Source organism: Electrophorus electricus, chromosome 2, assembly GCF_041902795.1.
Source record: "Electrophorus electricus isolate QZ-2024a chromosome 2, ASM4190279v1, whole genome shotgun sequence".
Classification (NCBI taxonomy): domain Eukaryota; kingdom Metazoa; phylum Chordata; class Actinopteri; order Gymnotiformes; family Gymnotidae; genus Electrophorus; species Electrophorus electricus.
The window spans coordinates 35,003,389-35,021,702 of record NC_137498.1 but is presented as its reverse complement, the minus strand read 5'-3'; the positions used below and the strand labels follow the sequence as shown (position 1 = coordinate 35,021,702).

Genomic DNA, 18,314 nt, shown 5'->3' with positions numbered 1-18,314 from the left:
GCATGCCTGTGTCTGCATGGCTGGCTAGATCACAAAAATGCTTTGATGGCTCAAGGTCTCAACTGGTGCATGTAGTCGAGACCTCTGACAGACAAGCCAGGAAGGGCGCATGTGTGGATATCTTACTCTCAGAGGAGTAAAAACTCAAACCCATCTACAGTAAATGCTTTGATGTCTCACATTTAATACAGTTGTCACACATCAGAAGACTCCCAACATTTTAACATGATGCAGGGGCAACCAGTGTAGGTCCTCATTTAAAATGTGAACCTAATCTTAAGGCTGAAAACCTTAAAGTGGAATTTACAAACCCTGCATAACACTTTTCAAATGACTGGCTTTTTTTTTTTTTTTTACATGGATAGATTTTTCTAATTACATTAGTTGATAAGTCATGATTTTGTGTAAGATTTGGCTTTTTCATTTTTCCTCACTGCAGTAGCACTAGCAGTACACATACAAACCTGCACATACAAATATAGTATACAGTGTTCAGGCAGCACAAGAACGAACAAGAAAGAATTTGTTAAGTATTCTGCAATCAACTTGGCGTGGCTTGGAGGATCAGTAGTGTGCGTGGGTAAACTTCACCAGATTTTTAATTTTTGTTTGATTAATCAGGTAATCAGCTCACTAAGCATCTGACACACTGAGGTTATGATGACCGCCACTACTCAAATGTGTTCATGCTTTTCTTTTGGCAGCGCCGCGTCAGAGTATGTACACAAGCAGCGCATGCTGCAGTCAGCGCACTAGAGGGCTGAGGGGAGCGCTGCATGCAACTGATCGTCTAACAGGTGTTCTTGTGGTTTTGGTGGCATTCCCCTGTTTGCTTGATCAGGTTCACAATGTGTGTTTAAGGTACATTTGCAATGTAACTAATTTTCTATGTGATAATACCCGTAGGTGTATGGCACATGCTTTAGGATAAATAGACCTCTGATCGTTTTCATAACTGTACCGTCTACAGCTTAGTTCTGTGGGAACGGTTTTCTCGAGGCGTGAACTAAAAAGCATTGTTTGCTGGTTATTTATCACTTTTCTGCTTTTCCTCTTGCATTTCCTTTTGTTTGACAGGTGCATTAGCCTGCGCATGTCCCCCCCCACCCCCCCCCCCCACCCCCCACATACCACGCGCGCGTGTCTGTGTGATTATATGTGCGCGCCACGGTTGGGAGCCGGAGCGAGCGCATGCTGATGTATATTTATTACCTTGTGTTGGAAGGCGCTGGGTAGCCAAAGTCAAAGCACCCGTGCGCCTGTCAGAAACAGGAGGGGTACAAATAAGTCCGTTTCGCAGGCTGCCAGCTACGGCAGCCTCTTACTTTGCTATTGATAATACCTTTTCTAACGGGTTCGACCGACTTTTTCTTTACGACGGTTTTGTGCGAAGGTAAGTGTGAATGTCTCACAGATTCCTAATTGATTACGTGTCCCTGCTTGATCCGATTATATTTTTTCGACTGGATTAGTTTAAATGGTAGAATATATTGCTCAAACTAGACAAATGCGAGCAGTGTTTTTCCTCTGTTATATTGTGTGTGTTAAAGTATTCTGTGCGTTAATATTTGGGTACAAGCATCACTTACTGCTCCTTTACGCAACACTTTATATTGCAAAGAGATTTTGAGTCTGTGAAAGGTGCTATATATTATTATTATTATTATTATTATTATTATTATTATTATTATTATTATTATTATTATTATTATTATTATTATTCATAGTGCGGCCAGCACAGCGTCTTACAGAGTCTGTGACATCTTGTCTTTCACTGTTTAACAAATGTATGTGCTTTTGTGGAGCATATTTATTGTTGGCGTGTACTGAATATTTCTTGCTTCATTTGTTGGTTGTTGCATTTAACTTTGTAGATGCATCGATGATGACAACCACCTTTACAACTAATTTCTGCAGGTTCACAAAAGCTCAATTACATTGGTTAAGTCTTGCGCCATTGGTCGTGACAGCGCGCAGCACGGCAGACACTGCCACGAGCTTTAGGTTTCTTTTTAGAAACTGCAGCTGCTCCGGCCCTGCGTGCGTCAGAGCGCCGCTTATGTGGTGATACTAGCCTAAAGTCAGAGCAGGGAGCTTGTCGGTCCAAATATAGCGCGTGCCAGCCTGTGTCTGGAATGTTATCCGGTGGGCGAAATGCAGACCTATCCATTCGGTACATCTCCAACCTTGCGTATGGACGAGTCGTTAGACCAGACCATTGACCTATCCTTGAAACACGCTACAACGTGTGTGAACGTGCGAGCGTTCGTGCTGTGGCCGTACTTGTAATCTTCTCCAGTTTGAACAGTGCTGCTCTGCCGCCAGGTCTTATATCTCAGGTTATATCTCCGTCGTGAAAACAGTTTTGTACCCTGTGACACCTGTTCCCATACTCAGATAAGATCCTGCCTGTGATGGCATGCTCTGCTTGAGAGACTTTGTGAAGCTAAGAGAACACGGAGCTTAAAGGTAGTCGGGGGAGGGAGGGAGTGTAGTGGGGTGGGGGTTGGTGGTCTTGCTGGTCAGCCACAAGGACGAGACATCTCCTGCCACAGGCATAAGTGATGACATCAAAAGAGGTCACCGCGTGCACATTCTCTGCATGGGTTTATAGCTGGCACGTACATCTGATTTCCAATACTTGATGCCAAATATATACATAAGTATATTGTAAATTAAATGTGATAAAGCCAGCATAAAAATAATTCATCTTTAATGTTAGAAATGCATTTGTCTTTGGTATGAACTTTCAACTGTTACACATTACTAATCAAAGCACATTTATATGTACCATCTGGTTTTGAAATGCAGCAGTATCTATCTATCTATCTAGCTATCTAGCTATCTATCTAGCTATCGATTTATCTATCGTCAGTGAACGTCAAGCCAAATTTTGAACAATTGCTTTGAGTTCATGCTGTAACATGCCACTTCACTTCTCTCTTAATGTCTCAAAGCTCCTAATGCAGTCACATCTGCTATGGTGATGAACATCATTTGGTATGAATGTTCATTTATTGATGGCACAAACCAGATGTCCTTTTCCCACAGTCCTGCTGGAGGAAGGAGAGTGTGTGTCTATACATCTGTTGACAGGAGGATGAAGAAGAGCACACAGAGCTGCTGATTAGTCTAAGTGTCTCCTCTGGTCATGGGATATAGGAGTTTACTGACCTGGGACTTCTACTGCGTATGAACCTCTGAGTGTCAAGATGTCTGACATCAAAACTGAAGAGAAAAAGAACTCCCCAGAGTCCATCGCAGATAGGGAAGAGCTACCCACTTGCTGCACCATGGCAACAAAGGATGAGGAATGCCATGGCAACAGCTGGGTGGAGCAGCAGGTGAGGAGACACTGTCTCATGCTCATCTGTCTCCTAATCTTTTTCGTTCCTCTTCTATTGCCTTTTCTATCACCTCTTCAACACTAGTTAATTCTTTTTCTCTTCTCCTGAACAGCAGAAGACAGATGCTAACCAGGAACAACCTAGAAAGAAACAGAAGGTAGATGCTGCTTGTAGAGACACGTGTGCCATTGTGTGCCAGAGGTCCTCAAATACCAGTGTGAATATTGCATGTGTAATAGTGTATAGATGTGTTTTCATAAAAGAGGTCATTTCCAGTGACCAGAAAACTTAATTACACAAGCGTAAGACAATACAAGACAATACAATTGCATAAGACAGTGTGTTTTGATATAACACAGCCATATGCAATGTACTTGGAGAAGGACCTTGGCATTCTGTCCTCACACATAATTTCCAATTCATGAGAATTTGTTAAATAGCTGATGAGTTGAATTAAGTGAGCTGGTAAAGAGATAATACTAAACTGTGTAGTGCTGTGTTCTGCAGGACTGCAAGTGCAGAACAGAGCACTGAAATAAAAAGTAAATAGTGATTAGTACTATACTGATACATATATGATAAATTTGTACAAATTTGTATTTATAATGTAATATGTAATACAAATAAAGCACTAATGTTGTTCCTTCAACAGGCCTTTTTCTCTTCCACAATCTGTGATGTAGTGTTTGAGTGTGTGGGCTATGTGGAATGGATTGAGTCTGTAATGTATGCTGAGTAGTAACTCCAATGTTGTGTTTCAGTCTAAGGGGAAGTTAATTAGAAGTGTAGCTGTGTGTGATGAGTCTTTACCTGCTGAATCAAGCAACAAGGTAAGAATAATCATGCAATGTCTTTTTCTTTCCCTCTCTTTCTATATCTCTCTCACTCTGCCCTTCAGTCTTCCACACAAAAACATTCTGCCTTTACTTTTGTGGGGTGTGTGTGATCAAAGGACTTGGAGGCATAGCAACAGGGGGCCTCTGGCTGGAGTGAGTGAAAGCACTGCATGTCTCTTTGTGCTATACAGGGCTTCGAGGAAACAGGTACACCAACAGGAGACAATGCAATCAGTTCAGAGTGTGAAGAGGAGGAACAGGGCAGAAGAAATGGGTGTAGCAGAGTGAAGAAAGCAAGTTTATCCAAAGGTCATTACTGTGGATGGATGGGATGTGTTCCATTCATGTGGATGTGAGTTCTTTCAAATGTATGGAATTTATTTGTATTTGTATGTGTTTTAGAATTAAGTCTCGAGTACACAGACTCAACAGGCATTGATCTAGAAGACTTTCTGATCACTACTCTGAAGAGCAGTCCCAGGTAAAGAATATGTGCACTGATCATTTATTGTGCTCTCTCATCTGTATGTGCTGACCTGTTTTATTTTGGCTTGCAGAGACAGACTGATGTTGCTCAAACTGGAGCAAGATATGATTGACTTTATGATGGACAACTGGTAAGACACACACTCAATCCCACACGCTCTCATATATATGTGTGTGTGTGTGTGTGTGTGTGTATGTATGTATGTATATGTGTGTGTGTTAGTCATTCAGTCCAGTTTTAAAAAGTGAACTGATGTCTTCTGTTGCAGCTCTTATAGGAAGTTTCCTCAGATGTCCTCCTATCATAGGATGTTGGTTCATAGAGTTGCGGCGTATTTTGGACTGGAACACAATGTGGATCACAGTGGAAAAGCTGTCATCATCAACAAAACCAGCAACTCTAGGATGTATGTGGATATTGGGGTGTGTTTGCCACTGTGTTTGTAAGGGAAGGTGTGTGTGTCTGATGATGTGCATGTTTGTGTGAAGACCAGAGCAGCGGTTTGCTGAGCATGCTCAGGAGGAGAAGACTGAGGAAAGAAAGTCAATACTAAAGAGAGAGAGCAGTCTGGAGAAAGAGGAGACCCAGGTACACACACACACACACACACTCACACTCACACACACACACACACACACACACACACACACACACACACACACACTCACACTCACACTCACTCTCACACACACACACACACACACACACACACACACTCACACACACGCACATACACACCATCAATACCAACAGTATTAAGTTGGTACTTAAGAGAAGCTTCAGTAAGGTTCTGTAAATGTATTCTCTAAGATGAAAACATTTGTGGTTGCCTCTGTGTACATTTGTGAATTTTGGTGTATTTTGTAGCAGAGAGCATCACTGCTGAAGGAGCAAAAGAAGAGTAAGTCTATTGAGGAGAGAGAGGAGGAGTATCAACGAGTAAGAGACCGCATCTTCTCCCAGGACGTGAGTCGCACAATATTAAATAATCTCCTTACTTTAAAATACACACATGCTCTCTTTCTCTCTCACATGAACACCAAATTTAAAGTGCCTATCTTCCTCTATGTCCCTTGCAGTGCCCTACTCAGAGTGTTTATATTGAGACCAGGTAAGCATTGCTTGGTATCACCAGTGCATACTATTAGCCTTAGACAGAGGTAGATGTAAACTGCTATAAACATGTCTGTTACCATCGATATGTTCTTATTTGTAAATGTGTTTGCACAGTGTTACATCATCAAATGCAGTATTGCTCCAGTATTTACAGAACAATGAGACTAATTGGACAAAATCTTATAAGTGCATTAAATCACTAAAAGTACATCCAGTGCTAGCTCTCTCTCTCTCTCTCTCTCTTTCTCTCTCTCTCTCTCTCTCTCTCTCTCTGTATGCAGAGGTCCAGAGGAATGTAGCAGTATACACAATGAGACACAAAGGAAGAGACAGCTCTTTAGGTTTGTATGGTAGTATTGTGGAGACACAACTTCGCTGAGGTCAGGAGCAATTGGTTACAGTTGAACACGACAGGTGTCAACAGGTTTATTTTAACTGCTATATTTTCATGGTAACAAGAAAGAAAGCATCTTAGTGCCTCACCTTTGTTGACCTGTCTGCAGGGCTAGCAGAGAGGGTTCTGGACATCTGTCCAGCAGCAGACAGAGCAGTGTAGAGCTGGAGTGTGCCTGGAGTGAGCCCCGACCCTGGAGCAGCACAGACTCAGAGGGCTCCACCTGGACCTCCAAAACCACACACTCACACTCTGACAGCTTCTGCAAAGCAGGTATGAGAAGTGCACTACCCTACCCAAAATGCCTTTTGGTTTAGGCTAGCCGGAACACCAAACGCAAAAAAGTAAAACAAATAAACAAACAAAATAGCATTACTACTTTGTCATGCTGCATATATACTACCTAACCGGCCATGAATATTCTTTTGGCAATACTCGGAAGTTGTATATTGAACCAGCATAAATTGTCCAATTGTTGTAACATTAAGTCAATATTATGTCTAGACTCCCTTTTTAAAATGGAATTTAAGATTTCTGAAAAATCAGATATTTACACATCAAGACTATCATAAATCCATGCAGTAAATTGAATCTGGATCACCAAATGACAAATTTCCTAAGCAGCGCTTTTAAAGGTGAATTAGTTCAGGTTCATAATGTGAGGCAAATTGTATGCTATAGCACAGAGAGTGGCTGATCCACTGTGGTCTTTTGGTCTTTTTGGCCTGTCTCTCATGCCAGAGCCTCTGCCCAATAACAGCTCTGCATACATTCTGGTGCCTGTAGAGTCATCCATACTTCCTGGGAGTATTTTACTGAACCCACACACCGGTAAATACTCTCTTGCATACAGACATGCAAGCATATATAAACATTACATGTACTCTGATCAAAGTTGTATACATTGTATATATGTGTGCCTGTTATTTTAGGACAGCCATATCTGAATCCTGATGGATCTCCAGCCGTCTACAATCCTCCAGGGAGTCAGCAACCAGTGACCCATCAGCTAAACACAATGCAGTCCCAGGCTCCTCCCACTCCCCATCAACAGCTGCCAATGGCGAGCCACTCTCTTCCACAGGTAGGAGGAGCTTCTCAAGGAGATCACAATCATTAACAAGAAAACAGTATACAAGGTGGTAGAGAAAAACTTGTTTCTGGCAGTCAGGTAATGTAAACAGTGTGACTGTTGAATAGATTAACAATTTTGCATTTGCTCTACACCATCTGCTCCAATATCAGAACTCTGGATTCAGGCTTGACTGTTATCTCTCCCTTAGTATGTGGTCATACATCAGTTCAGAAGGTAATACCTAAAAGAGCATTCTAGCCATTTCACCTGAATGTCATATCCAATTCCTAATCAATAGCAATTTGGTTAACATTTCATATGACATTTTGTGTCACAAACTGAGACAGCAGTGAATTCTAAGTCATGTCACATTGGGACTTCAGGATGAGAAGTTGTCTCCCTTAGTTAAAATGTACAAATGGCAAAAAAAAAAAAAGGTCTATTATAATGAAAAAGAATGAACACATTTTTTTTTCAGTCTCCAAGCTTTATTGTTAATGCAGCCAGAGAAATGAAGTAAACAGGTAAACAAATAGAGGATAGGCCGCCAAAGCTTTTACACTGGTGATCCCAGTTGAAGACTTGCTGGTCAGCGGTTTGAACTCTTTCTCAGGTTCAGTACTCCTCTGTGACATACCTTCCACCTCAGCAGGCGATAACCGTCTCCTCCTCGCAGCTCTACCCACCAGAACAGAGTGTAAGTATGCATAAAATTGTTTCTAAGGCTTTTCATAATAATCGGTTTTACATATTTGTGTATGATGTATCACTGTATAAATGTATCACTGATGATGTACAATGCAAAAAAGACCTAGAGCAAAGTTTGTTGTTCTCTCCACAGAGGGAGGATCTTTCATCTCAGTTTAGTCACATGACACTGAATCGCCAGTCTTCAGGTGATTTATCAGATGTGCCCACCTACTGCTTGCATAGGGCAGCACCCTCTCACAACTATGCACAACCTGAGCACAATTATGCTCCACCCTTTTCTGCAGACAGCTATATAAGCTCAGAAATGGCAGTCCTGCCCACGCAAACCTGTGGCCAGCAGAGCGCTCAGGTAATCATTATAGCTGACTGCGTTGTAACACGTTCCCCCAGGCCGTGCCATATATCGAGTGTTATTTTTGTGTTGCTCTTTCTTTGAGGCCTCGATATATAGCTACCCAGGTCAATGCCCCAACACATCCCACACACAACAGTGTGGGCCAGCTGGTTACAGCACACAGACAGGTACGTGGACAGTTGCTTCTTGATACTCCAAATAATATGTAGGTACACCTTTTTAGGGTGGAAAAAGAGTGTATCTTACAGTAGCCATTGAGCTGCAGTTGAGTGAATGCATTATGAGAGAGAAGCTTAGAGGCTCACTGTGAGCTGGCTGTTTAGTGCAGCTAAAGCACTGCACAGAGATAAATGAGAGGAAATGGAACAGTTGTCCCAATCAGTGAAACTAATTGCAAGTTTATTTAATAAAAAAAGAGACCCAACACAAAAAAAAAAAAAAAGAAAAAAGAAAAGAAAGCCCTATTTTAAATGTTAAAATGATAAAGTAGATGCATCTTTTTGGTCTATGAAGGCTTTAGGAATGAGTTGATGTGTTTATTTAAAGGTGAATTAGGCATACTAGTACAAGAACAACACTAACCACCGGAGAGCAGTAGAGCACAAGGGCTGCACCTCGAATGCCAAGTACTTGCTTTAGTGACTACATTATCTTTGACTAAAGCAAAAATATATCCATACATCTCACCAACAAAATGTAAAACTTTTGTCTACTTCTAGGATATGGTGGTCTCATAGCCAATCAGCAAGCTTTCCCAAGCATGGTGGGACCTCAGGTGCTACCGCAAACACAGCAAAGCATCATGGGCTCTTATCCACCTACATCTTCCTATCAGGTGATGACAGAGCACACATACAACTGAACAAGTGTAATTACATAAAACATTTCATGTGGTGACTGTGTTGTCTTATTTTTTCCAAGATGGAGCCACAGCTCCAGTCCTACCCGTCTGCACTTGTATCCCGGTACAGTGGGCAGGCTCAGAATGCAGCGCCCCCAACTGGAAGATCAGTGTTCTGCCACCCTCTGCCTTCTTCCCCTCCTCCAACTGTCAGTATACTAGGAGTTACCTGTCAGTCAAGCAGCTGCAGAAATACATGCATTAGAAGCCAGAACCAATGTTGGTACTAGCACACACACACACACACACACACTAACGCACTATTGAGTTACTTACCACACAGTAGCCCAACACACCTGCCTGGGTTCATACCAGCACCACAGCCTTGACACGTCCAGTTTTTTTCTATGTATTGAGTGCCATTTTATTTGAGACATGCACTGCTGTAGTACAAAAATTCTATAATTTTGTGCCACTGTTGCTGTATATTGTACGTTTACCGTTGCTGTTTTTTTTTTTTATTTTACAATGTTTTAACGTAATATAATAAAAAAAGTTATTACACAGCCATTACATAATTGTTTGTTGCCCCTACATCTATTTTCCATTTACAGGCTATTTTGTGCAGTAAACAGTCCTCTTTTGATAGTATTATAGATGTGCAAGTCAGCTACATTTTGTCTGTATATGAGGAAATGGAAATCAGCAGTAAATCTGGGGGCATATGGAATCCAATTTCCAAGGAAGAACCTCAAGGAATAGTGAGGTACATTTTATCAAACAATTTCTGAGGTATGCCTCTGGCATTTCCCAAATAATCTTGAAAGTGCTTACATTTCTTCAGAAATGCCAGTAAATACATCGAGTGCTCTTGGGGAGGTGCGTTGTGTATGCTTTACCTCCTTTTCTGCTCTCACAATTTTATATATCCCCACAGTGTGAGCAAGCTCAAGAAGAGTGAGTTCATGATTTGGAATTTTGTAAGTAAACATAATTCACACAAATCTTTATGTAACTGGATTAGAAGTAAAGTAATTTCACACTGTCTGTCAAACCAGCACAGCCAGACTCCAATGTCTTCAGTTTAGATGAGCTTTAATAGAAAGGCACAAATACAGCAAGAGTGTAATGTGAGAATTAAAAGCTTTTAAAAACAGAAACGGGTTCAAACTAGACTCCTTGATTCCAAAAGCACAGTCTAGATCAGCTCCAACGTCTTTTTCTCCTACAAGAATTCAAGTATGTCTAAACTGATAAGTTACAGCTGAGTTCAACCTCACTGGGATTTGATTAAACCGACCCTGGCCTTCTGCTTCCCTGGTTCTGTGTGCTCATGTGTGCGCGCTCGTGTGTGCGCATGTATGTTTTGAGTGTATGTAGGTAAGGGCAGTAACAGTGGTTCCCAGTTAGGTTTTGTTATATGTCCAGTCTGTTTCCATGGTAAGTAGAGTCTCTGTTGCCAGTGGTAATGAGTGGAGGTTTAAAAAAAAAAAGGTTAAAAATAGAGATGGGCTAGCTGATGCCATTATAACACCCTACTAAGAGATGGGACTCTGTGTGTGGGGGTTGGGTGTGTTCTTGTAGGAGCAAGAGAAAAAATATGAAATGACAAATCAAACTCTAAGAAGATATAAAGGTACATTTCACAGGTTCTTAAATAAACGTGTTAAAAAGGTAAAACTTAAGTTAGATTACAAGACTCTAATGCTACTGGTCTAACTGCGCTCCTGAGAACGCACCAAGAAGAAAACTGAAAACATGCAAAATCTCATCTTTAGGTTTAGAGGTCAGCATTCATTTTGCTTAGCCTATTTGACCTGCTGCCTCAAGTAAAATGTCTGCCTTCACTTATAAAAATACATTTAAAGCAGGTGCAGTCTTTTTTCTGCTGACTGTTTTTGTGTGTACGTGTTTGCACCTGCGAGCATGTGGGTGTGCGCGCGTGTGTGAGCGTCAGTCGTGTGTGTGTGTGTGTGTGTGTGTGTGTGTGTGTGTGTGTGTGTGTGTCAGTCTTGAGTGGAGGGTTCTGAGCAGGAGGGAACACTGCCTGGACACACATGTACAGTACCACAGCATGTCTTGAATAACACTGCCTAAATTATAGGCAGATCAACAATAAACAAACCCAGTTAATCCTGGATTATACCTCCAACAAACCTATCTCTGTCTCACAGTTGCAAGAAAGTTTACACGCATAAGCACACACTCGTGCTGAGATAGTTGGCTCATCCGTAGTGCCTCTATTAGGGTTATCTTGCACATTCACACACATTACATACATGCATGCACACACATCCATGACACACACATGCATGCACACAGCCCCATGCACACATGTGCACACATGCCCATACATACGCCCCCATGTTGGTGTCCATTCAGGCCTGTCCTGCAATAATTTTAACTAGCAGTGGGTCTGCGTGGCGCTGGTTCAGATCACCGATGAAATAGAGACTCACTTTGGACCACAGAGGATATGAAAGCATTTCCATTAATCACATATAATCTGTCTTTCGCTTTTTCACACACACACACACACACACACACACACACACACACACACACACACACACACACACACACACACACACACACACAAACAAAAAAAACTACTGCAGCTCTGATGGATCACTTCTATTAAGATCTCTCTCTCATCCTTCTTCTTGTCGAGGTATGTGTGCTTCGTTGACGCCGGCTCTCCCTTTCCCCCTCTTCACTCCGCCCCTCCATGCCTCCTTTCACCAGCTCCTCCCCCTTCCTCCTCTCTGGCTGCTTTGCCCAGCCTCTCTATTTCTGGATCTGGAATATGAAGAGGCGCAGGTTGATGTTCTTGGCGGCCAGCAGCTTGTTGCACTCCACGCTGTCGCTGATGGGAAGAGGCGCGTACTCTGTCTCGTTGGCGTCATTGGAGAAGACGTGGTGCTGAATCACAGGCTTGATCTTAACGTCGTCGTACGGACCCTTGAGCAGCAAGAAGGAGCACTCCAGTGCCGAGTTCACCTTACTCTTCAGGATGAGCTGGAAGGAGAGCGTGCGCTTGCACGATAGATTTGGGTTGCGCTCTGAGTCGTTGACTCGTGCCTTCAGCACCCACGTCTGGTTGAGCACGGTGAAGCGTGGCGTCTCATAGTACAGGCGCGTGATGAAGTCATCTGTGCGGTACGGCCGGAACTGCACCTCTGTACTCAGGGAGGAGATGGGGGTCAGGATGGATTGTGCAGCATAATAATGTGTGCATAGTGTACTTGGATGTATGTGCTTGGATGTGTTTCCCATGGGTGCATATGGGGTTTTCCAAACAAATCTGCCTGAAGTGTTGAGGAGCAACTCTATTGCAGCAGGGCCAATAACTAATAACATCAGCTACAGACAACAGTGAAGGCATTCTCCTATTGCAATGTGATTAGGTCATATTACAGGAACTGTAACCCTTTAGCAGGTCTTATTCCAAAGCAATTTAAATTTTTAATATGTTTCCTAAGGACTTCAGCAGGACTCGCTTCTCTAACCAGAAACTCCAGTCTTGTGATTCACATTCTTTGTCAATCTGTAGTCCACTGATGTTACCCGTTTGAAAACATTGGCCATGATCACTTATTTACTTTTATCCTTTTCATCACTTGTTTACATTTTTTCTGAAAAAGGACAACAACTTTAATTCTGAATCCAAAGCACATGTAATGTCTACTGTATTATTAGCTGGAAATTGCATGTAATAAGGTTATTGTATTAAGTGAATGGAATTCCACACTTTGCCCAACTCCAAATGCTGTAACTAACTGTGCGTTTCCAGTGCATGACGTCTACCTGTGAATCCGATCTTCTCAAAGCTGAGCAGACTGAAGATGCTGTTATAGAGCTGCAGCTCCCTACGATGGCTCTGGTCCATCTCATCCAGTATGCCCATGAGTTCGATACCAGTCTTGGACGGGTGGCTGCACTCCACCTCATGGGCGCTGAGCTCGTGAAACGGCCCCTGCCAGGGGCAACCAATCCGCTTGTACTTACATTGTGTCACTCTGTCCAAAGAGCACAAGCAGCAGTCAGGAAAAATACAAAGGCTGTACTTTAGAGGTGTAACCGCATGAATTGTATTTGTTACTACAATGCTGTTTCTATTCTTAAAGAAATTATTTAGAGCAACTGGTGGATGTAAACTAACTAAAGGATTAGAGGACTAACTAAATGAACTAGAGGATTGTTTGGGGTGATATCTCCACTGCATGTGCATGCACCTGTCCTGGCACTCCTCGGACTGGTGGTGGTCCAGGCTGGAGCGGGGAAACTGTTTGAGGCAGTAGCTGCAGTCTGAGGGTAGTTCACTCACTGCTTTTTCTACTGCCAAATTCCTGCAGCACAGACTCTTACTGATCTCACAGCGACAGTTGGGACATGTGGCCTGCTCTTCCTTCAGTCGCGCGTCCGCTAGCAGGTGGATGAAGCATCCCGCACACATCAAGTGGCCATTTGTACACTGCCACACAAACAGGGTAAACAGGTCATTAATGGGCTCACTGGTACACTGGCTCTGCATGGACTAGCAATTTTCCATTCTAGGTTGTCAAACTCTAGTCGAAAATCAAGCCCCTTGGTTAAACAATCAAACAAAAAAATTAGTTGGAGACAATCCTAGAATAGACTCAGGCTAGTATTTGTCATAATGCTCCAACAGGATACTTCCTCATCTAAAAGGCAGTAGCTCTCTGAAAGGTATAGAATAGTACTTGCCAAGAGCTCTGTGGGTTTGTGTAAATCATACAAGGATGATTAACTGCTTCCATTTTACATGCTCAGTGCCCAAATTAATAAGGAGCTTCACTGAATAAGTCATAACTTTAAAGAGTACAATAAAACGTTTTAAAAATGCTGTGAAGAGTGTTTACACAGCAAAGTGTTTAACTTAAAATAACATGATTTTCCAACGCTCTCAATTATTCTTTCCATGATAAAAGAAAATGAATGAATATTAAAAATGAACTTTGCTAAACAACCTCCAAGCTCCTTAAAGTGTCTACTGAGAACTGAGGTACAATGGCCCTGCAAATGTTAAACACAGGTAACAGGTTATTAGCACATTCTTATCTTAATGATGCACCAAAGTTATATTTGTGCTTATGTAAGCATAAATTTGGGACCTTGACCAGATCTCTCTAGTATATTTTACTTCAAAATTTGGGAAGTGACTTACATAAGGTACTGCTACTACAACTTCTATTACTATTACTACTCTTACTACTACTGCTGCTGCGATTACTACTACTATTGCTACTGCTACTACTACTACTATTACTAGTATTACTACTACTACTACTACTACTATTATTACTTGTAGTATTACTATTACTACTAGTATTACTACTACCACTACTACTATTATCTACTCTTTTTGTTAAGTAGCATTTTGTTTCCCTTCCATTAAATGTCATTCAGCAGTTTTATGGATTTGATTCAGAAGACACTTACAGCTTGCATAGATAACTTGGGGGTTAGGCTACTGTTAGGTTAGCTGATAATAGTGGAACTGTTTGGCTCAATAGCAATAGCCTAAGATGATTTAATCAATTTGTTCTGCCAATCTAATAAAGACAAAAGCACTACAATGGGTAGGTATTATGACTCTGTACTGACTGCGTTGGGATTGTGAATCTGTACTTACACACTGACAAATCACATGCTTCTAGTTTTAAGAGTCTGAGAACCTAACACGCATTAATAAAAATGGTCTATATGCACATGCACATACACACAGTATGATAGAGAATTACCTCTGTTTGGCATGCGTTGTCTCATCTTATACTAAGGAGCTTTAGAAAGTATATAAGAAAATGAATTATTTACAAACCTTTATCTCAGAACCCCAAGCACTGATTTATTTTTGTCCTGCATACTGCAAGTTTAATATATATTTTTACATTCTAGAATTTGTTATGCAGATTTTTTTTTATTGAAACACTAAACACTTTTTTTTAAATTGAAACACTAAATTGAAACACTAAACCACTAGACACTTGAATCCAGATGGGTGGAAAATAATTTATTCAAATGTAGTTTAAAACACCAACCAACTGAAAGTGGTTTGTCTTCAACCTGTCTGACTAGGTAAGTTGCTGTTTTAAGAAAATGTTTTGAATACCTCATTAAATGAACAGGTGAGGATTACCTGATGAATAAGTAACCAAGTATATTTTTATTTACACAAAATGCAGTATATAATTTCTATGTTTGAATTATTTTATAACAATACAACAGCACATATTTTGGAACTACTATACTTAAGTAAGAACCATTAATCATCATCTTGTAACCAGGTAGTTATTATAGTAATGCAGTTGAAAATCACGGTGTAGCCCACATTAAAAGGTTTTTTTCTTTACACACTCACACACACACACACACACACACACACACACACACACACACACAGACTTGTCGAATATTGAAGTTAAAGATCCAATAGACAAAGCAAGTGCATGAGGACAGCCATTTTGTTTTACTCTTTAATTCTGGGATTTATACTTATTACCTTATTACCATCCTTAAAAAATATTACAGTCACAACCTGGTGTGGTGTACAATGTGTGGTGTACGTTGATATGTAACTTTTTTGCTGTTAAGATAGTTACAGTACAATTTCAGCATTTTAAACATGCGTTTGTGTTGGTGTGTGTAAATCACAATTGAACACACATTAATTGCTTTGAAAAAATGAGGACTATAATAATTGGTAAGTGTGCAATTGTTTTGTTTTTTTTTAAACTATGCACCTTTGTGTTTCATGGTAGTTGCTTTAGGATGTTGTTCCTCGAAGGGCTACAGCAGAAACATTGTTGGGGGAAGGGTACTTAAGGAAAGAAGTCGCTGGTGATTGGGTTAAAAGAAGCATGTGACTCTTCATTGGCACGTTTGTCCCTGACGGCCAGCAGCTGGTCAACTCACTGTCACATCCTCGGATTGGGCACGAGAGTCACATAGCCAGAGATTAGAAAGTTACAGTCAGTAGGCTACTACTCAAATGCTACAAAATGAACAAAGCGACAGTTAGCAATTAGTGGCTCTGGGCTTTGATATGTGCGTGGCTAGAGAAAGCGACATGCTTTTTACTATACACTTACCAGATGCTTGTTTTGGTCACCCAGTATACACACAATAAACAAAATATATTCCCTAATATGACAGTTAATTATAGCTATAGCTAGACATGTCCTATATAGTCTTGGGGGTCTGTTTACGCGGACATCACGTTCGAACAAGGTTTGTTTGAAGCCTTCTAATATATTAGAACATACTCTGTGTGACTAGTTTAAAAAGTAATTATTAGTGGATGGCTTAAATGTTTGTTACGCGCATCACTTCCGCATGGGTTATTTACCATGTACCTCTGCACACCTGTAAATGGTCTTGTGCTTGTAAAAAAAATAATAATAATGCTGTAGTAGTTTAATTACCTGGTAGACTGAGGCTTTGGGCAAATCTAGGCATACCGTGCAGCACAACACGGAATACAAACGCTCCTCGAGTTTGCCGGCTTCTCCCTCCTGCAGTCTCACGCGTTTCTTGGGTGGTGCGTCTGCGTCGGCCTCAGAAGCAGCACCGTCTCTCCGTACGCCAGGCTCTTCTTGAATACCAGCCAGACCAGCGCTCCCCGGTCCAGCATCCAGGGCGCCCCCAACTGGTCCGACGCCAAGCCCAGCCGAAGAGGATCCCGGGGCGGCCCCTACTGCCAGTTCCCCCCGCTCTTCCATCGAAGACATCCGTGTTTGATTGAAACGAGCCACTAGGATGTGTGGAGCGCAGGAACAGTCTGAACTGATAGACTACAAAAACGGAACTGCTAAGCAGCAAACAATGAAACCAACTGTGTATAAAGTATTTCTTAATAATAGGCTGCGACTCATATGTATTTCTTGACAAAAATCGAACCACTTCTGAGGAAAGTAAACCGCATATGTACAAAGAGCAGATGTGGCGTTTCACTACAGTTCTAGATCAATATTTGTAGCTTTTTCCCTAGCTTTAGCAGGTTGTGAGACACAGCTTTGCGATGCCTTAACAAAACAACAGTCTGTTGTTAGTGACTGCGCGCTGTTGACGCCGTTATCTGCCGTGACAGCACGCACACAGCCGCTCTTTGCGACCCAATTGGGCTCCTTGCGCCCGGTCCACCTTCCGAACAGGACCGAGCCACTACAACAAACTACAGTCTTGCCCGAAAGGCTGAAAGTTGATAGTTCTTTGCAGCGTCTTCTCGATAGTTCGCCCCTTGGTCTACACTGCCATCTTTGTTTTTTCCTGTCTGTCTCCTCCTCTCCCTCTGTCTTCTTGTCCCGTCTTGTTTCTACCAATCCGAGCCACGATTATTCAGAACCGGATGCGTCAATAGCCAATCTTGCATCCGTTTACTTGCTGATTAGTGAGTGTTTTGCCAGTACTTGTGATGGCTGATATGCCATTCCTGACAGTCTTCGCTGATTGGCTACAGCAAATGTTGTGTTTCGTTAGATGACTGGGGCGTTATGCGTCGCGCAGGCGCACAGGCCTTCTGCGGGTCAGTGAGACAGCTTCTTAAAGGTGACTATAGACCACCACCCGATATGCGACAAAATGGCAACGTCATCGTCAAGTGTCTCCCTTCTAGCTTGATATTAGAAAAACATCTGTTGCTGATACAACTGAACATCTGTTTTTGACAGTCTCAGCTTTTCTGTAAGGCCTGAAGAAGATGACAAAAAGTTAAAGTTTCTCTCTGTCTCTCTCACTCATTTACTCTGTCTCTCCTCTGTCTGTCCTGCTTGATAATATGTAATATTACATTAGGATATAGTTCTGCCAAACCATATGGATTAACATGGGAAAGTGTATTATGGTCATTATAATAGCATGGCTTCAATATCTTACTGCCTTTAATTCACTAAGCGTGCATTGAGTGAAAGAGAGTGGCCCTTTGGGATGGCCAGAAAAAAGACACAATATGACAAGATAGAGGGGCCTGGCATGAAAACTGTCACTCTAGCCTGTATCTTGCATGATTTGTATGTTTTGTCAAATTGTCACCTAGGTTAAATGGAGGACAGACCTTTCAGTGTTAATAATAACCTAATCCCGAAACAGTTAACACTTAACAGTACAGTTGCTTGTGTGTGTTGCTTTAAATA

General features: G+C 41.7%; 2 protein-coding genes across 9 annotated transcripts; one reads left to right on the top strand and one right to left on the bottom strand.

Moving 5' to 3' along the window:
- The first annotated feature begins 1,159 nt into the window (after positions 1–1,159).
- Positions 1,160–9,732, top strand: arpp21 (cAMP-regulated phosphoprotein, 21). 8 transcript variants are annotated; one of them, XM_081700800.1, is made up of 20 exons: positions 1,162–1,393; positions 3,052–3,344; positions 3,460–3,504; positions 4,109–4,177; positions 4,375–4,492; positions 4,586–4,664; positions 4,741–4,800; positions 4,939–5,076; positions 5,159–5,258; positions 5,538–5,636; positions 5,750–5,781; positions 6,068–6,127; positions 6,290–6,453; positions 6,922–7,011; positions 7,113–7,264; positions 7,905–7,952; positions 8,097–8,315; positions 8,404–8,488; positions 9,041–9,156; positions 9,243–9,732. In XM_081700800.1, the coding sequence occupies exons 2-20, from the start codon at positions 3,213–3,215 to the stop codon at positions 9,450–9,452; spliced, it is 2,016 nt and encodes a 671-aa protein (XP_081556926.1). In that variant the 5' UTR covers positions 1,162–1,393; positions 3,052–3,212; the 3' UTR covers positions 9,453–9,732. The 8 variants fall into 8 exon arrangements, with proteins under 8 accessions (XP_026855546.2, XP_026855545.2, XP_026855547.2 ...); XM_026999747.3 differs by having other exon boundaries at positions 1,163–1,393; positions 7,869–7,952; XM_026999745.3 differs by having other exon boundaries at positions 1,160–1,393; positions 3,463–3,504; positions 7,869–8,315.
- A 1,962-nt stretch (positions 9,733–11,694) lies between these two features.
- zftraf1 (zinc finger TRAF-type and ring finger containing 1) lies at positions 11,695–17,475 on the bottom strand. Its single transcript, XM_026999749.3, has 4 exons — positions 16,608–17,475; positions 13,398–13,636; positions 12,970–13,181; positions 11,695–12,341 (listed from the first exon to the last, which is right to left on the bottom strand). Exons 1-4 carry the CDS (start codon positions 16,911–16,913, stop codon positions 11,950–11,952), a joined length of 1,149 nt encoding a protein of 382 aa, XP_026855550.1. The 5' UTR covers positions 16,914–17,475; the 3' UTR covers positions 11,695–11,949.
- Between the last annotated feature and the right edge of the window lie 839 nt (positions 17,476–18,314).